This window comes from Molothrus ater, chromosome 39 (genome assembly GCF_012460135.2).
Source record: "Molothrus ater isolate BHLD 08-10-18 breed brown headed cowbird chromosome 39, BPBGC_Mater_1.1, whole genome shotgun sequence".
Lineage (NCBI taxonomy): Eukaryota > Metazoa > Chordata > Aves > Passeriformes > Icteridae > Molothrus > Molothrus ater.
Window position 1 is genome coordinate 293,756 of NC_071666.1, and position 23,530 is coordinate 317,285.

Consider the following 23,530-nt stretch of genomic DNA (forward strand, 5'->3'; position numbering starts at 1 on the left):
GGGGGGGGACACACCTGGGAGGACACACCTGGGGAGGGGGCGGGGGGGACGCAAAGGTGTAGGAGGTGACACAGGTGACACACAGGTGACACAGGTGACATGATAACACGATAACGCAGTGGCACACAGAGGTGATGGTGGCACAGTGACACAGTGACAGGTGACACAGGTGACACACAGGTGACACAGGTGACAGGTGTCTCACCCCATCCGAGGAGCAGGAAGGTGGGCAGGCGGCTCCGCGCAGGTGTGGCCAGCAGGAGGTGGCACACACAGGTAACACAGGTGACACATGTGACACAGTGACACACAGGTGACACAGTGACACACAGGTGACACACAGGTGTCACTCTCACCCCATCCAAGGAGCAGGAAGGCGGGCAGGCGGCTCCGCGCAGGTGTGGCCAGCAGGAGGTGGCACACACAGGTAACACAGGTGACACAATAACACAGTGACACACAGGTGACACAGTGACACACAGGTGACACAGGTGACACACAGGTGTCACTCTCACCCCATCCGAGGAGCAGGAAGGCGCACAGGTGGCTCCGCGCAGGTGTGGCCAGCAGCAGCCGCAGCAGGAACAGCCCCTCGGCCGTGGCCCAGGCGTAGTTGGCGCCCACGCAGTACTGGGCCAGGCTCTGCGCCACGCGGCACGCGGGCCCCGCCTGCGCCACGCCCGGACACACCTGTGTCCCCTCCTGACACACCCGTGTCCCCTCTGTCCCCTCCTGACACCGCTGTGTCCCCTCCGGACACACCCGTGTCCCCTCTGTCCCCTCCGGACACACCTGTGTCCCCTCCGGACACACCCGTGTCCCCTCTGTCCCCTCCGGACACACCTGTGTCCCCTCCGGACACACCCGTGTCCCCTCTGTCCCCTCCCCGACATCTCTGTCCCCTCCTGACACCGCTGTCCCCTCCTGACACTGCTGTGTCCCCGCTGTCCCCTCCTGACACTGCTGTCCCCTCTGGACACACCCGTGTCCCCTCTGTCCCCTCATGGCCACCTCTGTGTCCCCTCCGGCCACCAGTGTCCCCTCTGCCCCCTCCTGACACCCATGTCCCCTCCGGACACCACTGCATCCCCTCTGTCCCCTCCCGGCCACCTCTGTCCCCTCCAGCCCCAACACCACTGTCCCCTCTGTCCCCTGCTCGACACCGATCCTTCTGTGTCCCCTCCCGGCCACCTCTGTGTCCCCTCCCGGACATCGCTGTCCCCTCCCCAGCCCGGACACCAACAGGAGGGGACAGCCCCCCCCCGCAGGTGTCCCCTGCCCGTCCCTGGCTGTCCCCACAGGTGTCCGTCCCCCGGTCTTGTGGGTGTCCCCTCCCTCCTTTTAGTGTCCCCACGCTGTCCCCTCTGTCCCCCTGACTGTCCCTGTGGTGTCCTCCCCGTGTCCCCCTGTCCCCTGTCTGTCCCCTGGCTGTCCCCTCTGTCCCCTGTCTGTCCCTGTGGTGTCCCCCCCGTGTCCCCCTGTCCCCACGCTGTCTCCTGTCTGTCCCTGTGGTGTCCCCCCCGTGTCCCCCTGTCCCCTGTCTGTCCCTTTGCTGTCCCCAGCTGTCCCCAGCTGTCCCCCTGTCTGTCCCTGTGGTGTCCCCCCCCTGTCCCCAGCTGTCCCCTGTCTGTCCCTGTGGTGTCCCCCCATGTCCCCAGCTGTCCCCAGCTGTCCCCTGTCTGTCCCTTTGCTGTCCCCAGCTGTCCCCAGCTGTCCCCTGTCTGTCCCTGTGGTGTCCCCTCCGTGTCCCCAGCTGTCCCCTGTCTGTCCCTGTGGTGTCCCCTGGCCATCCCCAGCTGTCCCCTGTCTGTCCCTGTGGTGTCCCCCCCGTGTCCCCAGCTGTCCTCAGCTGTCCCCTGTCTGTCCCTTTGCTGTCCCCAGCTGTCCCCAGCTGTCCCCTGTCTGTCCCTGTGGTGTCCCCCCCCTGTCCCCAGCTGTCCCCAGCTGTCCCCACCTGCTCTCCCAGCAGCTGCAGGGGGTGGCCGGGGTGCTGGCCCTGCTGGTGGCCCCGGCGGTGGCCCTGGTGTGGCAGCAGCGCGTCCCGGGTCAGGATGGCGGCGGCGCGGAGCGCGAAGGACACGAAGAGGTTGGCGTGGATCAGGTTCCGCGTGCAGCGCAGGCGCCTGGGGACACAGGGGGACACCCATGGGTGACACGGGGACAGGGGGACACAGGGACACCCATGGGTGACATGGGGACACTGCCATGGGGACACAGGGACACGGCGTGGATCAGGTTCCGCGTGCAGTGCAGGCGCCTGGGGACATTGGGGACATCTCTGGGGGACATGGGGACAGGGGGACACAGGGACACCCATGGGTGACATCCCCGGGTGACACGGGGACAGGGGGACACAGGGACACCCCCTGGGTGACACGGGGGACACTCCCCAGGTGTGCTGGTGTGCCCAGGTGTGTCCCCACCTGAGCAGCAGCGCCAGCAGCAGCAGCAGCGACACCAGGGACAGCGAGTAACCCCCAGGTGTGACAGTGTCCCCAGGTGTCCCCAGGTGTGACAGTGTGACAGTGTGACAGTGTCCCCAGGTGTGACAGTGCCCCCAGGTGTCCCCAGGTGTCCCCAGGTGCGTCCCCACCTGAGCAGCAGCAGCAGCAGCAGCGCCAGCAGCAGCGACACCAGGGACAGGGAGTAGCCCACGGTGTAGAGGAGGCGGAACTGCTCCAGCAGCCACACCTGGCGCTGCGGGGACACGGGGACACGGGGACAGAGGGACAGAGGGACACGGCACAGGGGACACAGGACAGAGGACATGGGACACGGGACATGGCATGGCACAGGGGACACGGGGACAGGGGCAACAGGGGACAAAAGGACATGGGACATGGCGGGGGACATGGGGACACAGGGACAGGGGGACAGGACACGGCACAGGGGACACGGCAGGGGACACACCATGGCATAGGGGACACGGGGCACGGGGCACAGCGGTGACACATGTGCCAGCACAGCATGGCACGGGGGTGACAATGTGCCAGCACAGCGTGGCACCGGGGGCGACACGGGGGGTGACAATGTGCCAGCACAGCGCGGCGCCGGGCGCCACCCGGTGTCACACGGAGCGCAGCGCGACACACGCAGTGTGACACACACACGCAGTGTGACACACACACAGTGTGACACACACGCACTGTGACACGCCCGGCGACACGGAGCGCGACACGGGCACGTGGCACCGCCCCGCGGGGTGGCACCCGCGGTGTCACCGCGCTGTGACCCCGCTGTCACCCGCAGCGCCACGACGCCCGTGCTGTCCCCGCCGTGTCCCCGCTCTGTCCCCTCCTTGTCCCGTCCCCTTTCTGTCCCCTCATTGCCCCCTCATTGTCCCCTCGCTGTCCCCTGGCTGTCCCCTGGCTGTCCCCTCATTGTCCCCTCTCTGTCCCCTCATTGTCCCCACCCCATCCCCTCCCTGTGCCCCCCCTGTCCCCTCCCCGTCCCCTCCCTGTCCCCACCTCCAGCGGTGTCACCTGCGCCAGGTCCTCGCACTGCGAGTTGTCCTGCCAGGTCCTGCCACTGTCGTCGGTCACCCAGCGCCCGTCGGGGCCGCAGCGCCGCGCCACCACCCCGCCCTGCACTGCGACACGGCTGTCACCACCTCGGTGTCCCCTCCTCGCTGTCCCCTCCTCGCTGTCCCCTCCTCGCTGTCCCCGCCCGGCGTTACCTCGGTGGTACCAGGGCAGGTACCAGGGGCAGGGGACAGTGGCGGTGCTGTTGGGGACAGCGTCGCCCCAGCACGCGTACAGGTCGAAGCTGCGGTTGCAGACGGGTCCTGAGGGGACACGGATGTCCCCAAGGTGTCACCGAGGTGTCCCCGAGGTGTCCCCGAGGTGTGGGCGGGGTCTCACCTGGCGGGGGCGGGGCCAGGCGCAGGTGCAGCTCGCAGGCCTGGCGGTACTGGCGCCAGGCGACAACGGTGGCCTGGGCGGAGCGCTCCTGGGGACAGCAGAGGGGACAGAGGGGACAGCGATGGGGACAGAGCGGGGACAGGAGCGGGGACAGAGGGGACATCAATGGGGACAGAGCGGGGACAGAGGGGACATCAATCAGAGCGGGGGGGAGCGCTCCTGGGGACAGCAGAGGGGACGGAGGGGACAGCGATGGGGACAGAGCGGGGACAGGAGCGGGGACAGAGGGGACATCAATGGGGACAGAGCAGGGACAGAGGGGACATCAATCAGAGCGGGGGGGAGCGCTCCTGGGGACAGCAGAAGGGACAGTGGGGACATCAGGGGACAGAGGGGACAGCAGCGGGGACAGAGGGGACAGCAGAGGGGACAGAGGGGACATCGATGGGGACAGTGAGAGACAGAGCAGGGACAGAGGGGACATCAATGGGGACAGAGGGGACATCAATCAGAGCGGGGGGGAGCGCTCCTGGGGACAGCAGAGGGGACAGAGGGGACATCGATGGGGACAGAGGGGACATCGATGGGGACAGAGCGGGGACAGGAGCGGGGACGGAGGGGACATCAATCAGAGCGGGGGGGAGCGCTCCTGGGGACAGCAGAGGGGACAGAGGGGACATCAATGGGGACATCAGTGGGGACATCAATCAGCAGGGAGGGACATCAGAGGGGACAGTGGGGACATCGGGGTACAGTGGGGGACAGCGGGAGAGCGTGGGGGGACAGCGCGGGGACATCGAGGGGACAATGAGGGGGACATGGAGGGACAGCAAAGGGACAATGAGGGGGACATGGAGGGACATGGAGGGACATGTGGGGACAGTGGGGACAGCGCGGGGACACCGGGGGACGTGGCAGGGGTCTCACCTCTGCTCCCGGCGGGCCGGGGGTCGCCGCCTGCTGGCCCATGGTGGCCCTGGGTGGCCTCTGGTGGCCCCTGGTGGCCTCTGGAGTTGTCGCCGGCGTCCCCTCGATGTCCCCGTGCCAGCGGCGCCGGCTCCGCGCGTGGCTCCGTCACCCCCGGGTGGCACCGGCGGGGGCGGGGACCGCCCCTGGGAGGGGCCTCGGTGCCACCAGGGGGGTCCCGATGTCACCCGGTGTCACCAGGGGGGTCCCAGGTGTCCCCCAGTGTCACTCATGGGGGTCTCAGTGTCCCCCAGTGTCCCCCACGGGTGTTTTAATGTCACCAGGAGGGTCCCCCAGTGTCCCTCAATGTCACCAGAGGGGTCCCAGGTGTCCCCCAGTGTCACCAGAGGGGTCCCAGGTGCCACCCAGTGTCACTCATGGGGGTCTCAATGTCACTCATGGGGGTCTCAGTGTCACCCTGGTGTCCCCCAGTGTCACCCATGGGGGTCTCAGTGTCACCAGGTGTCCCCCAGGTGTCCCCCAGGTGTTCCCCGACAGCCCCAAATCGTGTGGGTGTGTCCCCAAAACAAGGGGGGGGCGTATCCCAAAACAAAGGGGGCGTATCCCCAACACAAGGGGGCGTATCCCAACTAAAAAAGGGGCGTGTCCGCGAGCCAAGGGGGCGTGTCCTCATCCAAGCAGGGTCCGCTCTTCCGCCAGGGGGCGCCAACCAGGCCAAAGGGGGCGTGTCCTTAATACAAGGGGGCGTGTCCCAACGGGAGGGGGCGTGTCCCCAAGACAAAAGGGGCGTGTCTACAAGACAAAAGGGGCGTGTCCCCGCCGAGGCCAGGTCCGCTCGTCCGCCAGGGGGCGCCAACCAGGACAAAGGTGGGGGGGGGGGGAACGGAAGGAAGGAAGGTGGGCGTGTCCCGACTCTCCCCGCCCCCCCGTCCCCTCCCGTGACGTCATCTCCGCGCGCGGGACGGGAGGATGGTGGCGGGCGCGTTCCCGCTGGCCAAGCTGCTGACGCTGGGCGCGCGCCAGCTCAGCCGCCCCCTGGCCGCGCGCATCAAGGCGGGGGCGCGCGCGTCGCCCTTCTTCCGCACCTACATCTGCCTGCCCCCCGCGCAGCGTGAGTGCGGCGCACCTGGGCTGGGGACACACCCGGGGACACACCCGGGGACACACCTGGGGACACCGGCGGGACCGGGGGGGAACCGGACACGGGCACGGGTTGGGGCTGGGATTGGCCTGGGACCCCCCCCCCCGGGAGGGAAGGACAGGGGTCAAGGGGGCCTGGGGACACCTGGGGATATGGGGGGACCCTGTCCTGGTTCGGCTCTGGGGGCTGGGATTGGCCTGGGACCCCCCCCTGGGAGGGAAGGACAGGGGTCAAGGGGGTTTGGGGACACCTGGGGACACCTGGGGATATGGGGGGACCCTGTCCCGGTTCGGCTCTGGGGGCTGGGATTGGCCTGGGACCCTCCCCTGGGAGGGGTCATGGGGGTTTGGGGACACCTGGGCACACCTGGGCACACCTGGGGACATCGAGGGACATGGGGGGACCCCGCTCTGGGCACGGTTTGGGGGGTGGGAGCGGTCTGGGACCCTTTGGGGACACTTGGGGACACTTGGGGACACCAGGGGGACGCCGCTGTGGGGGCCTGGGGGTGGATTTTGGGGGGTTCTGGGGGGGAATTTATGGTTTGATTTGGGGTGATCGGGGGTCGGTTTGGGGGGGACTCGTGGCTGAATTTATGGGGGATTTCTGGTTGTTTAATGGGGGATTTGTGGCTGAATTTATGGGGGATTTCTGGTTGTTTAATGGGGGATTTGTGGGGGATTTCTGGTTGTTTTATGGGGGGATTTGTGGCTCTGTTTGGGGGGGATCTGGGGGTTGATTTCGGAGGGATCTGGGGTTGGATTGGGGGGGATTTATGGCTGAATTTGGGGGGATTTTTAGCTGGATTTGGGGGGATTTGTAGCTGGATTTGGAGGGAATTTATGGCTGAATTTGGGGGGATTTGTGCCTGGATTTGGGGGGGATTTATGATTGGATCTGGGGGGATCTGGGGGTTGATTTTGGGGGGATCTGGGGGTTGGTTTGGGGGGAATTTATGGTTGGATTTGGGGGAAATTTTAGCTGGATTTGGGGGGATCTGGGGGTTGATTTTGGGGGGATCTGGGGGTTGGTTTGGGGGGAATTTATGGCTGGACTTTGGGGGGATCTGTAACAGCATTTTGGGGGGATCTGGGGACAATTTGTATCTGCATTTGGGGGGGATCTGGGGGCTGATTCGGGGGGGTTTGGGGGTTGATTTTGGGGGGGATTTACCACCACTCCCCCTCTCCTGTGCCTCAGTTTCCCTTTCTCGTGCCTCAGTTTCCCTGTCATTCCCGTTTTCGTGCCTCAGTTTCCCCCTGTTTCTCTGTGCCTCAGTTTCCCCCTGGGTGCAGATGCTCCCTCTTTATCCCTGCCTCAGTTTACCGTTGCTAAACCCTTTCCTGTGCCTCAGTTTCCCTCTCATTCCCCATTCCCATGCCTCAGTGTCCCTCCCCATTCCCTATTCCCGTGCCTCAGTTTCCCCCTGTTTCTCTCCCGTGCCTCAGTTTACCACTGGCTGGAGATGCTCCCCCATTCCCCGTGCTTCAGTTTCCCCCCTGTTTTCTCTCCCGTGCCTCAGTTTCCCCCATTTTCTCTCCCGTGCTTCAGTTTCCCTCCTCATTCCCCATTCCCCATTCCCGTGCCTCAGTTTCCCTCTCATTCCCGTTTCTCTCCCGTGCCTCAGTTTCCCCCCCGTGTTTCTCTCCCGTGCCTCAGTTTACCACTGGGTGGAGATGCTCCCCCATTCCCCGTGCCTCAGTTTCCCTTTCCCATGCCTCAGTTTCCCTCTCATTCCCGTTTCTCTCCCGTGCCTCAGTTTACCACTGGGTGGAGATGCTCCCCCATTCCCCGTGCCTCAGTTTCCCCCCATTTTCTCTCCCGTGCCTCAGTTTCCCCCCCGTGTTTCTCTCCCGTGCCTCAGTTTACCACTGGGTGGAGATGCTCCCCCATTCCCCGTGCCTCAGTTTCCCCCCATTTTCTCTCCCGTGCCTCAGTTTCCCCCCCGTGTTTCTCTCCCGTGCCTCAGTTTACCACTGGGTGGAGATGCTCCCCCATTCCCCGTGCCTCAGTTTCCCCCCGTTTCTCTCCCGTGCCTCAGTTTCCCCCCCGTGTTTCTCTCCCGTGCCTCAGTTTCCCACTGGGTGGAGATGCTCCCCCATTCCCCGTGCCTCAGTTTCCCTTTCCCGTGCCTCAGTTTCCCTCTCATTCCCGTTTCTCTCCCGTGCCTCAGTTTACCACTGGCTGGAGATGCTCCCCCATTCCCCGTGCCTCAGTTTCCCCCCCGTGTTTCTCTCCCGTGCCTCAGTTTACCACTGGGTGGAGATGCGGACCAAGATGCGGCTCCTGGGCTTCCGGGGGGCCTCGGTGAAGCCCCTGAACGAGGAGGCGGCGGCCGAGCTGGGGGCGGAGCTGCTGGGGGAGGCGCTGGTGTTCGGCGTGGGCGGGCTCTGCCTCTACCTGGAGTACCTGCGGCAGGCGGGGCAGGGCCGGCGGCGCGAGGAGCACCTGGACAGGGCCCTGGAGGAGCTCCGGGAACACCTGGACGAGCTCAGGAGGGAACTGGAGGCGCTCCGGGGGCGGGGAGGGGCGGGGCTTAACCAGGGAGGGGCGGGGCTTGAGCAGGGTGGAGAGGGACACACCCAGGGAGGGGTGGGACATAACCAGGGACACGCCCAGGGAGGGGCGGGGCATGACCAGGGACACGCCCAGGGTGGACACACCCAGGGAGGGGCGGGGCATAACCAGGGACACGCCCAGGGAGGGGCGGGGCATGGCCTGGGAAGGGATGGACACGCCCAGGGAACCTCAGGCCACGCCCAGGGTGGAGCTGGACACGCCCATGGAAGTTCAGGCCACGCCCAGAACGAGGTTGGACACTCCAATGGAAGCTCAGGCCACGCCCATGGAAGCTCAGGCCATGCCCAGAACGGAGTTGGACACGCCCATGGAAGCTCAGGCCACGCCCATGGAAGCTCAGGCCACACCCCCACCAAAGCTGTGAATGGACACGCCCCTACTGTGATAGGCCACGCCCCTGCTGTGACAGGCCACGCCCCCCCTCATTAAAGCCGCTCTGTGTGTTCTGTTCTGTGCCTTTAAGGGGCGGGCCTCATGCAGAGGGTGGGCGTGGCCAGTTTGGACATGGTCATTTTGCAGTGGGTGTGGCAAAGGCGATGGGGCGGGGCCGGACAAGGAGGAGCGCCGTGATTGGTGGGCGGGTGCTGATTGGTCTGTGGAATGGGCGTGGCTTCCTTTGAGGGTCGGGGGCGTGGTAACTCAAGCCCCGCCCCAATGCACAAAAATTTACATTTTTATTTAATTTTTTCCCGTAAAAAAAAAAAATGTTTATTGGTGCGAATAAAGTGAAAAACCCAAAACTGACTTAAAAAACGCCCCAAAGTGGGGGAGGGGGGAGGGGGAAGAGTGGGGGAGGGGCTCCCCTTTCCCCCCTCCCCCACGGTGATGGGGGGGAGGAGCACAGTGTGGCACTAATTAATAATTATTAATTATCATTTATTATTAGTTATTAATAATTAATAATAAAAATAATTAATTAGTGAGAGGGGAGGGGCTTGAAACCCCTCCCCCTGTCTTGCGTCAGAGACCCCTCCCCAAATTTGGAACGCCCCAAAATTTCCCCAGACCCCTCCCCAAAATCCCAGACCCCCCCCAAATTCCAGACCCCTCCCCAAATCCCAGACCCCTCCCAAAATTCCCAGACCCCTCCCCAAATCCCAGACCCCCCCACACCGGTTCCAGTTTGAGCCGCTCCAGGTCCAGCTCATTCTGGGGCTCGGGGGGGGGCTGGAACGGCCGATTTCATCCTGGGGGGGGGGGTGGGAAATAATAAAAATAATGAAAATAATTAATTTGGGGACCCCCTCTCCAAAAAAAAAAAAGGTAAATTCACTCGATTTTCACTCCTCCTCCTCCTCCTCCTCCTCCTCCTCCTCCTCCTCGTTGCCCGGTGAAGGGTTACACGCCGCGGAGGGATCTCTCGGTGATGCGGCCGTGCGCTCCTCAAGGTCCGGCAGCGGCAGAGGCGCGGAAGGATACATGCAAGGCGCTGCAGTTTTCGCCTGCTGTGGTCCCGTGTACGGACCCGGTGGCGGCGGAAGCGGCGTGACAGGGCACAGGGATGCCGGCTGTGGCCGGACAGCGGCACGCAGCGGCTCGGAACCGGGACCGGGCTGTACCAAAGCTGCGGCGAATGCAGTGGGGGGTGGCGGCAGGGCCATGGAGATAGAACTGCGCATGCGTGCGGCTGATCCCGGAAGCAGCGCTGTGGTTCCATGAGTCGGCGCGGAGTGATATCGCTGGTGCTGGGGTTGTAGCAACTGCGCATGCGTGGGTTCCGTCACTACGGCGGCGCGGGCAGTCATCATGGCGCCGGGCGGGCCGGGGCGTGCGGGAGGCGGCGGAGCTGCGGGAACGGGAACGGGGCCGCGGCTGCGGCCATGGAAGGGAACGCCGGGACGTCCGTGGCTGCAGGAGGCGGCGGAGCCGCGCCATCCAGCAGCTCTGAAGCGGGAGGGTGCGGTGGGGAAGGCGCGGCTCGGCCCGCCATGCAGCGGCGGCGGCAGGAGAGGGGAAGCGACCACGGGCGGCGCTGACGGGAGCCTGGGCTGGAGCGCCGCGGCGCCAGCACGGCGTGCCTTGGGTGGCTGGGGCGCCCGGGTAAAACAGTCATTAAAACACCCTAAAAATTATTTTTAAAGCCCTGAAAATGCCCTAAAGGTATCCTAAACATTTCCAGAGAATTCCTAAAAAACTCCTGTAAAAAAACCCCTAAAATATCCCTAAAAATCCCTGAAAAATCACCTGAAAGACCCTAAAAAACTGTTTAACCCCTACCTGTAACACTGTGGCCTCCAAACATCATCTCTACCTATTAATCGGGGTAAAATAAAATAAAAACTTTTATAAATAGAAAAATTAAAAATAAAAATTTAAAAAAAGCTTTAAAAATGGGAAAAAAAAATAGAAAATTTAAAAAATAAAAAGCTTTAAAAATAGAAAAATTAAAACTAAAAATTAAAAAAAAAAAAAATGCTTTAAAAATAGAAACAAAAAAATAAAACTTAAATAAAAAATAAAATTTAAAAAATAAAAGAAATGCTTTAAAAATAGAAAAATAAAAAAAATCATTAAGAAATTAAGAATTAATTAAGAAATCATTAAGAAAAAACATTAGAAAAATTAAAACTAAAAATTAAATTAAAAATAAAATAAAATAAAATAAAATAAATAAATGCTTTAAAAATGGGGAAAAAAAAGAAAATAAAAAAAATAAAAAGCTTTAAAAACAGAAAAATTAAAACTAAAAATTAAAAAAAATTTAAAAAACCAAAAGAAATGCTTTAAAAATACAAAAATTAAAACTAAAAATGAAATAAAATTGAAATTAAAAAAATAAAAGAAATGCTTTAAAAATAAAAAAATCAAAACTAAAAAATTAAAAATAAAATTAAAAAAATAAAAGAAATGCTTTAAAAATAAATCAAAACTAAAAATAAATAAAAAATAAAATTAAAAAATAAAATTAAATAAAATAAATGTTTAAAATAAAAAAATTAAAACTAAAAATAAATAAAAAATAAAATTATAAAATAAATGCTTTAAAAATAAAAAAAATTAAAGCTAAAAAGTAAATAAAAAATAAAAAAAAGCTTTAAAAATAGAAAAGATCGAAAACTAAAAATTAAATAAAAAGGAAAATTAAAAAAATAAAATAAATGCTTTAAAAATAGAAAAAGAAAAAAAAAAGAAATAAAAAATAAAATTAAAAAATAAAAAAAAAGCTTTAAAAATAGAAAGATCGAAAATAAAAATTAAATAAAAAATAATAAAAAAATTAAAAAAATTAAAAATGCTTTAAAAATAGAAAAAGCAAAAAATAAAAATGAAATAAAAAATAAAAAATAAATAGTTTAGAAATAAAAAATGAAAACTAAAAATTAAATAAAAAATAAAATTAAAATTAAAATAAATGCTTTAAAAATAGATAAATCAAAAATTAAAATTAAATATAAAGAAAAAATAAATGCTTTAAAAATTAAAAAATCAATACTAAAAATTAAGATAAAAATAAAAATAAAAAAATTAAATGCTTTAAAAATAGAAAAATTAAGTCTAAAAATTAATAAAAAAGAAAATTTAAAAAATAAAATAAATGCTTGAAAAATAGAAAAATTAAAACTAAAAATTAAATAAAAAAGAAAATTTAAAATAAAAAATAAAAATCTGTAAAAATAAAAAAATTAAAAATAAAAATAAAAGATAAAAATAAAATAAAAAGCTTTAAAAATAGAAAAATTAAAAATAAAAACTAAAAAAAATTAAATTAAAAAAAAATTAATTAAAAATTAATAAAAAACAAAAGAAATTCCGTAAAGTTGCAGTAAAGTACCGTAAAAGTTCCATAAAAGGTAGTGTCGTAAAGCGCCGCTGTAGTAAAACTGCCGTAAAGCGCCACTGTCGTAAAGACGGACTTTAAGGCAGTCGCGCTTTACGGCACCTTTTACGACAGTCGCGCTTTACGACCCCTTTTTGCGACAGTCGCGCTTTACGGCAGCTTTGCGACAGTCGCGCTTTACGGCACCTTTTGCGACAGTCGCGTTTTACGGCAGTCGCGCTTTACGGCAGCTTTTGCGACAGTCGCGCTATACGGCCCCTTTTACGACAGTCGCGCTTTACGGCACCTTTTACGACAGTTACTCTTTACGGCACCTTTTACGGCAGTTTTACGACAGTCGCGCTTTACGGCAGTCGCGCTTTACGGCACCTTTTACGACAGTTTTACGACAGTTGCGCTTTACGGCACCTTTTACGACAGTCGCGCTTTACGGCACCTTTTACGACAGTTTTACGACAGTCGCGCTTTACGGCACCTTTTACGACAGTCGCGCTTTACGGCACCTTTTACGACAGTTTTGCGACAGTCGCGCTTTACGGCAGTCGCGCTTTACGGCACCTTTTACGACAGTCGCGCTTTACGGCACCTTTTACGACAGTCGCGCTTTACGGCACCTTTTACGACAGTTTTACGACAGTTGCGCTTTACGGCCCCTTTTACGACAGTCGCGCTTTACGGTACCTTTTACGACAGTTTTACGACAGTTGCGCTTTACGGCACCTTTTACGACAGTTTTACGACAGTCGCGCTTTACGGCACCTTTTACGACAGTCGCGCTTTACGGCAGTCGCGCTTTACGGCACCTTTTACGACAGTTTTACGACAGTCGCGCTTTACGACACCTTTTACGACAGTCGCGCTTTACGGCAGTCGCGCTTTACGGCACCTTTTACGACAGTTTTACGACAGTCGCGCTTTACGACACCTTTTACGACAGTCGCGCTTTACGGCAGTCGCGCTTTACGGCACCTTTTACGACAGTTGCGCTTTACGGCCCCTTTTACGACAGTCGCGCTTTACTGCACCTTTTACGACAGTCGCGCTTTACGGCAGTCGCGCTTTACGGCACCTTTTACGACAGTTACGCTTTACGGCACCTTTTACGACAGTTTTACGACAGTTGCGCTTTACGGCCCCTTTTACGACAGTCGCGCTTTACGGCACCTTTTACGACAGTTTTACGACAGTCGCGCTTTACGACACCTTTTACGACAGTCGCGCTTTACGGCAGTCGCGCTTTACGGCACCTTTTACGACAGTTTTACGACAGTCGCGCTTTACGGCACCTTTTACGACAGTTTTACGACAGTTGCGCTTTACGGCCCCTTTTACGACAGTTTTACGACAGTTGCGCTTTACGGCCCCTTTCACGACAGTCGCGCTTTACGGCAGTCGCGCTTTACGGCACCTTTTACGACAGTCGCGCTTTACGGCACCTTTTACGACAGTCGCGCTTTACGGCAGTCGCGCTTTACGGCACCTTTTACGACAGTCGCGCTTTACGGCACCTTTTGCGACAGTCGCGCTTTACGGCAGCTTTTGCCACAGTTTTACGACAGTCGCGCTTTACGGCCCCTTTTGCGACAGTCGCGCTTTACGGCAGTTTTACGACAGTCGTGCTTTACGGCACCACGTTTTTGGAACTTTTATGGTAATTTACAGCACTTTAGGGGTTTTATTTTGTTCTTTATTATTTTGAATTAATTTTATTTTTTTATTTTATTTTTTATTTTTATTTTTAAAGCTTTTTATTATATTTTTAAATTTTATTTTTTATTTTTTATTTTTTATTTTTCTATTTTTAAAGCATTTATTCTGTTTTTTTAATTTTATTTTTTTATTTATTTTTAATTTTTGTATTTTTAAAACATTTATTTTGGTTTTTTGATTTTATTTTTTATTCAATTCCTATTTTAATTTTTTCCATTTTTAAAGCATTTCTTTTATTTTCTTAATATTATTTTTTATTTATTTTCATTTTTTCTATTTTTAAAGCATTTATATTTTTATTTATATTTTTAATTTACTTTTTATTTTTAATTTAATTTTTATTTTTAATTTTTTTATTTTTAAAGCATTTATTTTATTTTTAAAATTTTTTTAGATTTTATTTTATTTTTAAAGCCTTCTTTTTATTTTTCTATATTTAAAGCATTTATTGTTTTTTAAGTTTTATTTTTTAATTTATTTTTAATTTTTATTTTTTTTAAGCATTTATTTTGTTCTTTCAATTTTATTTTTATTTTTAACTTTTCTATTAAAGCTTTTTATTTTATTTTTTAAATTTTTTAAAATTTATTTTTATGATTTCTATTTTTAAAGCATTTATTTAATTTTTAATTTTTTTTATTTTTCTATTTTTAAATATTTTTTTTTAATTTTATTTTTAATTTAATTTTTAGTTTTAATTTTTCTAATTTTAAAGCTTTTATTTATTTTTAATAATAATTTTACGACAGTCGTGCATTTCAGCACTACCTTTTATGGAACTTTTACGGTACTTTACAGCACTTAACTTTTTTTTTAATTAATTTTTAATTATTTTATTTTTTAATTTTATTTTTAATTTTTTAAAGCTTTTTTAAAGCTTTTTATTTTATTTTTTATTTCATTTTTATTTTTATTTTTTTCGTTTTTTGAAGCTTTTTATTTTATTTTTTTAATTTTATTTTTTACTTAATTTTTATTTTGAATTTAACCTTTATGGTTTTTTTTTTTTCTCTGTGCCTCAGTTTACCACTGGGTGGAGATGCTGCCCCATTCCCCATGCCCTGTGCCTCAGTTTCCCTTTCCCATGCCTCAGTTTCCCCCTGTTTCTCTGGGCCTCAGGAGGAGCGCCGTGATTGGTGGGCTGGTGCTGATGGCTCTGTGGAGTGGGCGGAGCTTCCTCCGAGTAATGTGGGCGTGGCCATTCAAGCTCCGCCCCCCCCAACCCAGAAACAAATTTACATTTTAATTAAAATGTTTCCTGTAAAAAAACCGTTTATTGGTGCAAATAAAGTGAAAAACCCAAAACTGACTTAAAAAACGCCCCAAAGTGGGGGGTGGGGGGACGGGGGAAAGTGGGGGGAGGGGCTCCCCTTTCCCCCCTCCCCCACAGTGATGTGGGGGGAAGGGGCACAGTGTGGCACTAATTAATAATTAATAATTAATTAGTGAGGGGGAGGGGCCTGAAACCCCTCCCCCTTTGGGTAAGGCACAGCCTGGGGTGGGGGGAGGGGCTTGGAGACCCCTCCCCCAGGGTGAATGGGGGGTGGGGGAGGGGTTGAGGGGGAAGGGTTCGACCCTCCCCTCCCCCCAAATTGTGGGCGTGGCTTGGTGGGGGGAGGGGTCAGGGCCTTTTTGGCTTCCTCAGCTCCGTCAGCAGCACTGGGGGAGGGGCAGAAAAGAAAAAAAAATTGGGGGAGGGGTCGTGGAGGGGGGGTCATTGTGACCCCTCCTCCCACCGAGACCCCTCCCCCAATTCAGCCAGAGCCCCTCCCCCACCTTGGATGATCTCCTCCTTCATTTTGTGCAGCTCCCGCCGAAATTCCTCCAGCAGCTCCTGGGGGGGGGTGGGGGCGTCAGAGACCCCTCCCCAAATTTGGGACACACCAAAACCTCCCCAGACCGCTCTCGAATTTTGGGACACCCCCAGAACCCCCCCAGACCCCTCCTCAAGTTTGGGACACCCCAAAATCCCCCCGGACCCCTCCCCAAATTCCAGACCCCCCTAAAACCCCCCCAGACCCCTCCCCAAATTCTGGATTCCCCCCCCAAACCGTTACCAGTTTGAACCGCTCCAGGTCCAGCTCACTGTGGGGCTCAGGGGGGGCTGGAACAGCCGATTTCATCCTGCGGGAGGAGGCGGAGATAATTAAATTAAATAAATTAATTAATTTGGGGACCTCCCCCCGCCCCCCCCCAAAAAAACCACCAAAAAACCCAAAACTCACCTGGGCAAGGTGGAGCTGGATTTTTCCCACGGCTTCCGGACGGGCTCTGAGGGGTTAAAAAAAGGGGGTGAGGGGCAGGGGTTGGACCCTTAAACCCTCCCCCCAAAAAAAGCCCCCTCCCCAAAAATTAAAAATCCGCCGCGGTCCCTTTAAGAACTACAACTCCCGGCGTGCCCCACACGCCTGCACCGTGCCCGGCCGCGCGCCCCCACCGCGGTGCATGCTGGGGGTTGGAGTCCGCGCGCTCACCCGGCGCCGGCCCCGCCCTCCTCTCGCCGGGCTCCGCCTCTTCCTGGGGAGGGGGGAGGACAAAAAATGGGATGGGGGGGGGCAAAGACCCCTCCCCAAATAAGGAAAAGGGGGGGGCGGGTTTGTACTGACGGTGGTGACGTCATCATCCTTTTTTGGCGCTTCCGTGGCTTTTCTCCTGTGGGGGGGGGAGCAGGGGAGGGGTCAGCGTGGGGATTTTTGGGGACCCCTCCTCAATATTGGGGAGCCCTCGCCCCCCCCTCACCTGCGGGCCAGCATGGCGCTCATCTCCTCCATCAGCCCCCCCCCGCCACGGGGGGGCAGCTCCGATTTTTGGGGAGGGGGAGGGGCGGCCCCAGCCCCGGCCCCGCCCCCGCTCGGGGGCTCGTCCTGGAGGGGCGGGGTGGGGGGGGGGAAGGGGTAGGCGGTTGATTAATTAATGAATCAATAATTAACCCGTTCACCTTGAGGGACCGCCTCCCCATTCATTACCCCTCCCCACGCTGTAAATTAGTCAATTAATTAATTAATTAATTACCCTCTTCATTAACCCCTATCCTCTTAATTAGATAATTAGTAATATTTACCCCCATTCATTAACCCCCACCCTCTTAATAATTAATCAATTACCTCCCCACCCTGTTAATTAATTAATTCCCCCTCCCACGCTCACCTTGTAGGACCGACCCACCCCAATTAATTCCAACCCCACATTATTAATTAATTAATAATCCCTCCACACTCACCTTGAGGAACCCCGCCCATGCTGTTTATTAAATTAATTTATTAATTTATTTTAATTTTTAAGATATTATTATTTAATAAATGCTTCTTTAACCAAATAACCAAATAACTTAATTAATTAATTATTATTAAGTCATTATCCCCCCCACAGTGACCTTGAGGGACCCCACCCCTCTGTGTTTATTTAATTAATGTAATCAATTTAATTAATTTTTTAAAAAAATATTTTAAAAACATTTCAACCAATTAATTAATTAGTTAATTAATTATTCCCCCCCTACACTCACCTTGAGGTACCCCACCCCAACGACGCTCCTTATTATTAAATGTAATTAATAATTAATTAATTAATTAATTAAATTTATAAACTATCATTTAATAAATATTCAATTAATGAGCTAATTATCAGTTAATTAATGAATTAATTGATCACTCACCTTCCCCACTTTCCTGAGCTTGGCCCCCGCGATGGCGGCCGCGAACCCCGAGACCCCCCCGGGGACCCCTCCCCCGGCCCCTCCCCCACCCTCCGAGCCCGCCCCTCCCCCCACCCCCGGTAGGGGCGGGGCCGGGGGGACCCCCGAGGGTGGGGGAGGGGGCCCGGGGGGGGGAGGGGGCCCCGGGGGGGGGGGAGGGCCGGGGGGCGGGGGGGGAGGGGCGGCCGGGGGTCCTGGGGGAGAAAAGAAATGAAAAAATTTGGGGGAGGGGGCGGGGTTAAAGGAGAGGGGGCGGGGTCATGGAAATTGGGGGCGGGGCCAGTGTTGGGGCCCCTCCCCCCCTCACCTGTCCCGCGGCGCTCGGGCTCGTCCATCACCGGCCTGGGGGGGAGGGGAGGGGTCAGCACCCCCCAAAATTTGGGGGTTCCCCCCACTCAAAAATTTGTGGGTCCCCTCTCAAAATTTGGTATTTTCCCCAAAAAATTTGCAGTTTTCCCCCCAAAATTTGGGATTTTCCCCTCCAAATTTGGGGTTTCCTCCTCCCCAAAATTCGGGGGTTCTCCCAAAAAAAATTTGGGTTCCCATCCAGACATTTGGGGTTCCCTCCCACCACAAAATTTGGGATTTCTCACGCCCAAAAAATTTGGAGTTTTCAGCCTCGAAATTTGAGATCCCCCCCCCATTAAACTTTGGGGTTCCTCCCACAAAATTTGGGTTCCTTCCCCAAAAGATTCGGGGCCTCCCCCTTTAAATTTGGGGTTTTGGGGTTTCCTCCCCCACAAAAAAACTGGGTTCCCACCCAAACATTTTGGGGTTCCTCCTTGCCAAAATTTGGGGTTTCCCCTCAAAATTTGGGTTCCCACGCCCTCCAAATATTTGAGGTTCCCCGCCCTTAAAATTTGGGGTTCCCGCCCCCAAAATCTGGGTTCCCACCCCACAAAAATTTGTGGTTCCCACCCCCCCCTTACTATTTGGGCTTTCCCCCTGAAAAATTTGGGTTTTCCTCCCAAAATAAAATTGGGGTTCTCCGCCTTAAAATTTTGTTGTTCCCCCAAAAATTTGGGCTTCCCATAACCCAAACATTTGGGGTTCCCAGCTCTCGAATTTGGGGTTCCCCCCTCACCTGTCGGGCTGCTCAGGGAGGGCGGAGCCATCGGGGTCCGGCCAGGCCAGGGGGGTCCCTGGGGGGGACATTGGGGGGGTCGAGGGGGGATTTGGGGATTTTTGGGGGGGATTTTGGGTGGATTTGGGGATGGATTTTGGGGGTTGATTTGGGAGGGTTTGGGGGGGATTTCGGGGGATCTGGGGGCTGATTTTGCAGGGTTTTGGGGTTGGTTTGGGGGGAATCTGTGGGGTTTCATGGCTGAATTTGGGGGGGGGGGATTCGGAGGGGTCCGGGGATGAATTTGGGAGGGGGTTTGGGGGTTGGTTTGGGTTGATTTTGGGGGGATTTATGGATGGATTTGGGGAGGTTTTGGGGATGGATTTGGGGTGGATCTGGGGTTGGTTTGGGTGGGATTTGGGGCTGGTTTTGGGGGGTTTATGGTGGGATTTGGGGGGGATCTGGGGATGTATTTGGGGGGGAAACCTGGGGGTTCTGAGGGGATTTATGGCTGGATTTGGGGGGGATTTGGAAGGGATTTGGAGTGGATTTCGTAATGGATTTGGGGGATTTTGGGGACTGATTTGGGAGGGACTGGTGGCTGAATTTGGGGGTTGATTCTGGCGGGTTTTGGGGTTGATTTTGGGGGGGATTTGGGGGCTGGTTTGGGGGGATTTTGGGGGGCTTTGGGGTTGATTTTGGGGGGGATTTGGGGGCTGGTTTGGGGGGATTTTGGGGGCGGGGTCTGGGGTTGATTTTGGGGAGTTTTGGGGGCTGATTTTGGGGAGGACCTGGGGGTGGATTTTGGGGTCACACAGGACTCAGGGGCAACACAGGGGGGAGTCTGGGGACGTCACAGGGGATTTGGGGACCCCCCCCGTCCCCCCCATCTCGAGCGCCTGCAGCGCCCTCGGCACATTGGGTGACATGGGGGGGCTCAGGAGGGTCTGGGGGTGTCGCGGGGGCCCTGGGGGTGTCCGAGCCCCCCCCATCCTCACCCTGCTCGAGCGCCTGCAGCGCCCTCAGCACGGCGGCGGCGAACTGGGCGGCCTCGGGGGGGGAGGCGAAGCTGAGCCCCCAGACCCGGCGCCCCTCGCGCCACTGGTGGAACTGGGGGGTGGCCTGGCTGTAGCGGAGCCCCCGGGACAGGGGGCAGTTCAGGACCACCTGGGGGGGGGGAGGGACACGGTGTCCCCCCAGCCCTTCAGGTACCCCCCCTTCCAGGTGCCCCCCAAACCCCCACCCCCAATACCCCCAAATGCCCCCAAACCCACCCCAGGTACCCCGGGTGCTTCCAAACCCCCCCCCGATACACCCCAGGTGCCCCCAAATACCCCCCCATCCCCCCAAATATTCCCCAGCTGCCCCCAAACCCCTCCCGACGCCCCCCCCCCAGGTGCCCCCCAAGCCCCCCTCAGGTGCCCCCAGGTGCCCCCCAAATCCCCCCCCCCAATACCCGCAAATGCCCCCAAACCCACCCCCTGTGCCCCCCAAACCCCCCCAGATACCCCCAAATACCCCCCCAGCCCACCCCCAAATATCCCCCAGCTGCCCCCCCCAAACCCCTCCCAACGCCCCCCCCCAGGTACCCCCCACCCCCCCCCCGAGGTGCCCCCCAAACTCCCTCCCCCCCCCGGCGCCCCCCACCTGCTGCTCGGGCCCCAGGCGCCGCCCCACCAGGCGGAAGCCGAGCGAGCCGGGCTGGTGGAACAGCTGGACACAGCTGGGGGGGTTCTGGGGAGGGGGCGGCCCCGCCCCGCCCGCCCCGGGGACCCCCCCCGCGGGCACCCAGAGCTTCTGCGCCTCATCGTAGAGCAGCACCGCGGCCCTGGCGCTGCACAGCACCCGCTCGCTGCGGGGGGACACCGGGTCAGAGCCCCCCGAGACTGGGGACCCCCAAAAATGGGGGCGGAATCCCAAAAACGGGGAGAAAACCCGAAAAAATGGGGTTAACCCCCCCCCCCCTCATAGAGCAGCACCGAGGCCTTGGTGATGCACAGCACCCGCTCAATGGAGGGGGGGGGGACACCGGGTCAGAGCCCCCCGATATTGGGGATCCCACCCCTGATATTGGGGATCCCACCCCGGGGGGCTCCGACCCCAAAAACGGGGAGAAAACCCCAAAAAATGGGGCTGGGACCCCCCCCCCCATAGAGCAGCACCACGGCCCTGGTGATGCACAGCTCAATATGGGGGGGGGGGGGACAGGTGAGATTACAGCCCCCCGAGATTGGGGACCACCCCCCGATATTGGGGATCCCACCCCTGAGGGCTCCGACCCCAAAAACGGGGAGAAAACCCCCAAAAAGCGGGGGTGGGAACCCAAAAAATTGGGGCTGGAGCCTTAAAAAGGAGAGGGGTAGGACCCCAAAAAGAGGAGAGGGAGACCCAAAAAATGGAGCTGGGACACCCCCAAGATTGGGGATCCCACCCCCGAGGGGCTGGGACCCCAAAAAGGGGGGAGGAAACCCCAAAAATGGAGGTGGGAACCCCAAAAATGGGGGGAGGGAACCCCAAAAATGGGAGTGGGGACCAACCCGGAGGGGCTCCGACCCCAAAAATGGGGAAAGAACCCCAAAAAATGGGGCTGGGACCTCAAAAAGGGGCTGGGAACCCAAAACTGGGGGCTGGGCCCCCCTGGACACCCCAAATTTCCCCCGGACACCCCAAAACCTCCCCTCCTCCCCCCCCCCCCCCCCGTTTCCTTCCTCCTCTCCCCGGGGCCGCCCCTCCCCCGCTCCCAGTGCTCCCAGTGCCCCCAGTATCCATCCCAGTTACCCCAGTGCCCATCCCAGTGCCCCCAGTATCCATCCCAGTTACCCCAGTGCCCATCCCAGTGCTCCCAGTGCCCCCAGTATCCATCCCAGTTACCCCAGTGCCCATCCCAGTGCTCCCAGTGCCCCCAGTATCCATCCCAGTTACCCCAGAGCCATCCCAGTGCTCCCAGTCCCAGCTCCCGGCATTCCCAGTGCTCCCAGTGCTCCCAGTAAAGCCAGTATCCATTCCAGTACCAATTGCCAGCGCTCCCAGTGCTCCCAGTTCCGGATCCCAGCTCTCCCAGTGCTCCCAGTCCCAGTGCCCAGTTCCCAGTATCAATTCCCACTACTCCCAGTACCCATCCCAGTGCTCCCAGTACCGATTCCCAGTGTCCCCAGTCCCAGTTCTCAGCACTCCCAGTGCCCCCAGTGCTCCCAGTATCGATTCCCGGTATTCCCAGTTCCCCCAGTGCTCCCAGTTCCGGATCCCAGTTCCCCCAGTGCCACTTCCCGGTTTCCCCGGCGCTCCCAGTTCCGGATCCCGGCGCTCCCAGTTACCCCAGTCCCTCTTCCCAGCGCTCCCAGTACCCGCAGCCCCCGGTTCCAGTTCTCCCAGTTGCTCCCAGTACCGTTTCCAGTTCTCCCAGCACCCGTTACCGGCGCCGCCCGCTGCCCCCGGCGCCCGTTACCGGCACCCCCGGTACCGCCCGCTGCCCGTTACCGGCTCTCCCAGTGCCTCCCAGTCCCTCCCAGTCCCTCCCAGTGCTCCCAGTGCCTCCCAGTCCCGATGCCCGGCGCTCCCAGTTCCTCCCAGTTCCCCCTCCCAGTTCCCCGGTGCCGCTCCCCGGTGCCCGTTAACGCTTCCGCCGGTGCCCCCAGCGCCGGTGCCCGGTGCCCCCCAGTCGCTCCCGGTCGCTCCCAGTCCCCCCCAGTGCTCCCAGTTCCTCCCAGTTCTCCCAGTTCCGAGCCCCGTTCACCTCATGCTGGCGGCCGTGCCCGGTCCGGGCCCTTCCGGTGGCGGCGGAGCGGGCGGGGGGAGGGGGGGGGGCCGGACCCGCCGGTCCCGGCGAGAGGCCCCGCCCCCCATGGGCATGGCCCCGCCCACCGACTGGCCCCGCCCACCGCCAGGCCCAGGCCCCGCCCCTCCCGGGAACGGCGGCGGCGACCGGGAAATGACCCCGGGGGGGCTCGCGGGACCAGTAACGTCCAGTGCCCCCCCAGTAACTCCCAGTGCCCTCCCAGTAACTCCCAGTGCCCCCCCAGTGCCCTCCCAGTAACTCCCAGTGGCCTCCCAGTAACTCCCAGTGCCCTCCCAGTAACTCCCAGTGCCCTCCCAGTGCCCTCCCAGTGCCCTCCCAGTAACTCCCAGTAACTCCCAGTGCCCCCCAGTGCCCTCCCAGTGCCCTCCCAGTGCCCTCCCAGTAACTCCCAGTGCCCCCCAGTGCCCTCCCAATGTCTCCCCGGTGTCTCCCTGAACTCTCCGGTCCTGGGCACTGGGATTTACTGGGAGACACTGGGAGGGACTGGGGGCACTGGGATTTACTGGGAAGGTCAGGGAGGTGCTGGGGGAGTTACTGGGATTTACTGGGAGACACTGGGAGGGACTGGGGGCACTGGGACGCGCCGGCAACTTCGCGGGGAACCGGGGAGCCCCAGTGCCGGTTCCCGGTGCCGGTTCCCCACTCCCAGTGCCCCTTCCCCATCCCCGGCTCTCCGGTGCCGGTTCCCGGTCCCAAATCCTGGTCCCCATTCCCCATTCCCGGTTCCCGGTTCCCCTTCCCCATTCCCGCCTCTCCGGCGTTGATTCCCCATTCCCGGTTCCCGCTACCCCTGCCGGTTCCTGGTCCCAGTTCCCGGTCCCGGTTCTCCATCCCCGGCTCTCCACTGTCGGTTCCCGGTGCCGGTTCCCGGTCCCGTTTCCCTTTCCCCATTCCCGTTCCCCATCCCCGGTCCCATTCCCCCTTCCCCATTCCCGCCTCTCCGTTACGTCCCCGCCCCCGCCCCGCCCCCAGCCCCGCCCT

General features: G+C 56.5%; 4 protein-coding genes across 5 annotated transcripts in view; 2 read left to right on the forward strand and 2 right to left on the reverse strand.

The window, feature by feature from the left end:
• SAMD4B (sterile alpha motif domain containing 4B) overlaps positions 1-149 on the forward strand; it is a 9,058-nt gene extending 8,909 nt beyond the window's left edge. The window contains 1 exon segment of the mRNA XM_036405439.1: positions 120-149. Coding sequence (XP_036261332.1) covers positions 120-149 — 30 coding nt within the window.
• A 197-nt stretch (positions 150-346) lies between these two features.
• LOC118700861 (gastric inhibitory polypeptide receptor-like) lies at positions 347-4,835 on the reverse strand. Its single transcript, XM_054518170.1, has 7 exons — positions 4,788-4,835; positions 3,861-3,948; positions 3,468-3,784; positions 2,594-2,697; positions 1,955-2,123; positions 516-669; positions 347-351 (listed from the first exon to the last, which is right to left on the reverse strand). Exons 1-7 carry the CDS (start codon positions 4,827-4,829, stop codon positions 347-349), a joined length of 879 nt encoding a protein of 292 aa, XP_054374145.1. The 5' UTR covers positions 4,830-4,835.
• Positions 4,836-5,751: 916 nt separating this feature from the next.
• Positions 5,752-9,248, forward strand: LOC118700886 (optic atrophy 3 protein homolog). 2 transcript variants are annotated; one of them, XM_036405475.2, is made up of 3 exons: positions 5,752-5,898; positions 8,177-8,785; positions 8,828-9,248. In XM_036405475.2, exons 1-3 carry the CDS (start codon positions 5,757-5,759, stop codon positions 8,935-8,937), a joined length of 861 nt encoding a protein of 286 aa, XP_036261368.1. In that variant the 5' UTR covers positions 5,752-5,756; the 3' UTR covers positions 8,938-9,248. The 2 variants fall into 2 exon arrangements, with proteins under 2 accessions (XP_036261368.1, XP_036261367.1); XM_036405474.2 differs by having other exon boundaries at positions 8,177-9,248.
• Positions 9,249-15,250: 6,002 nt separating this feature from the next.
• VASP (vasodilator stimulated phosphoprotein) lies at positions 15,251-22,824 on the reverse strand. The gene is made up of 13 exons (XM_036405452.2): positions 22,487-22,824; positions 20,401-20,605; positions 19,752-19,920; positions 18,775-18,832; positions 17,998-18,032; positions 17,652-17,884; positions 16,736-16,860; positions 16,603-16,648; positions 16,471-16,513; positions 16,222-16,267; positions 16,054-16,120; positions 15,773-15,830; positions 15,251-15,655 (listed from the first exon to the last, which is right to left on the reverse strand). The coding sequence occupies exons 1-13, from the start codon at positions 22,600-22,602 to the stop codon at positions 15,618-15,620; spliced, it is 1,239 nt and encodes a 412-aa protein (XP_036261345.1). The 5' UTR covers positions 22,603-22,824; the 3' UTR covers positions 15,251-15,617.
• Between the last annotated feature and the right edge of the window lie 706 nt (positions 22,825-23,530).

Bases quoted from the DNA above. Each gene is read 5' to 3' on its own strand.
- LOC118700886 (XM_036405474.2), top strand. From the start codon at position 5,757: ATGGTGGCGGGCGCGTTCCCGCTGGCCAAGCTGCTGACGCTGGGCGCG. The intron at 5,899-8,176 runs GTGAGTGCGGCG...CCCGTGCCTCAG, and splicing joins CTGCCTGCCCCCCGCGCAGC to TTTACCACTGGGTGGAGATG.
- VASP (XM_036405452.2), bottom strand. From the start codon at position 22,602: ATGCCCATGGGGGGCGGGGCCTCTCGCCGGGACCGGCGGGTCCGGCCC. The intron at 16,649-16,735 runs GTGAGGGGGGGG...CCCCCCCCACAG, and splicing joins AGCGCCATGCTGGCCCGCAG to GAGAAAAGCCACGGAAGCGC. The intron at 16,121-16,221 runs GTGAGTTTTGGG...CTCCTCCCGCAG, and splicing joins TCCAGCTCCACCTTGCCCAG to GATGAAATCGGCTGTTCCAG.
- LOC118700861 (XM_054518170.1), bottom strand. From the start codon at position 4,829: ATGGGCCAGCAGGCGGCGACCCCCGGCCCGCCGGGAGCAGAG. The intron at 2,124-2,593 runs GTGGGGACGCAC...CTGTGTCCCCAG, and splicing joins CTGCTGCTGCTGCTGCTCAG to GCGCCTGCGCTGCACGCGGA. The intron at 670-1,954 runs GTGGGGACAGCT...GGCGTGGCGCAG, and splicing joins TGCAGCTGCTGGGAGAGCAG to GCGGGGCCCGCGTGCCGCGT.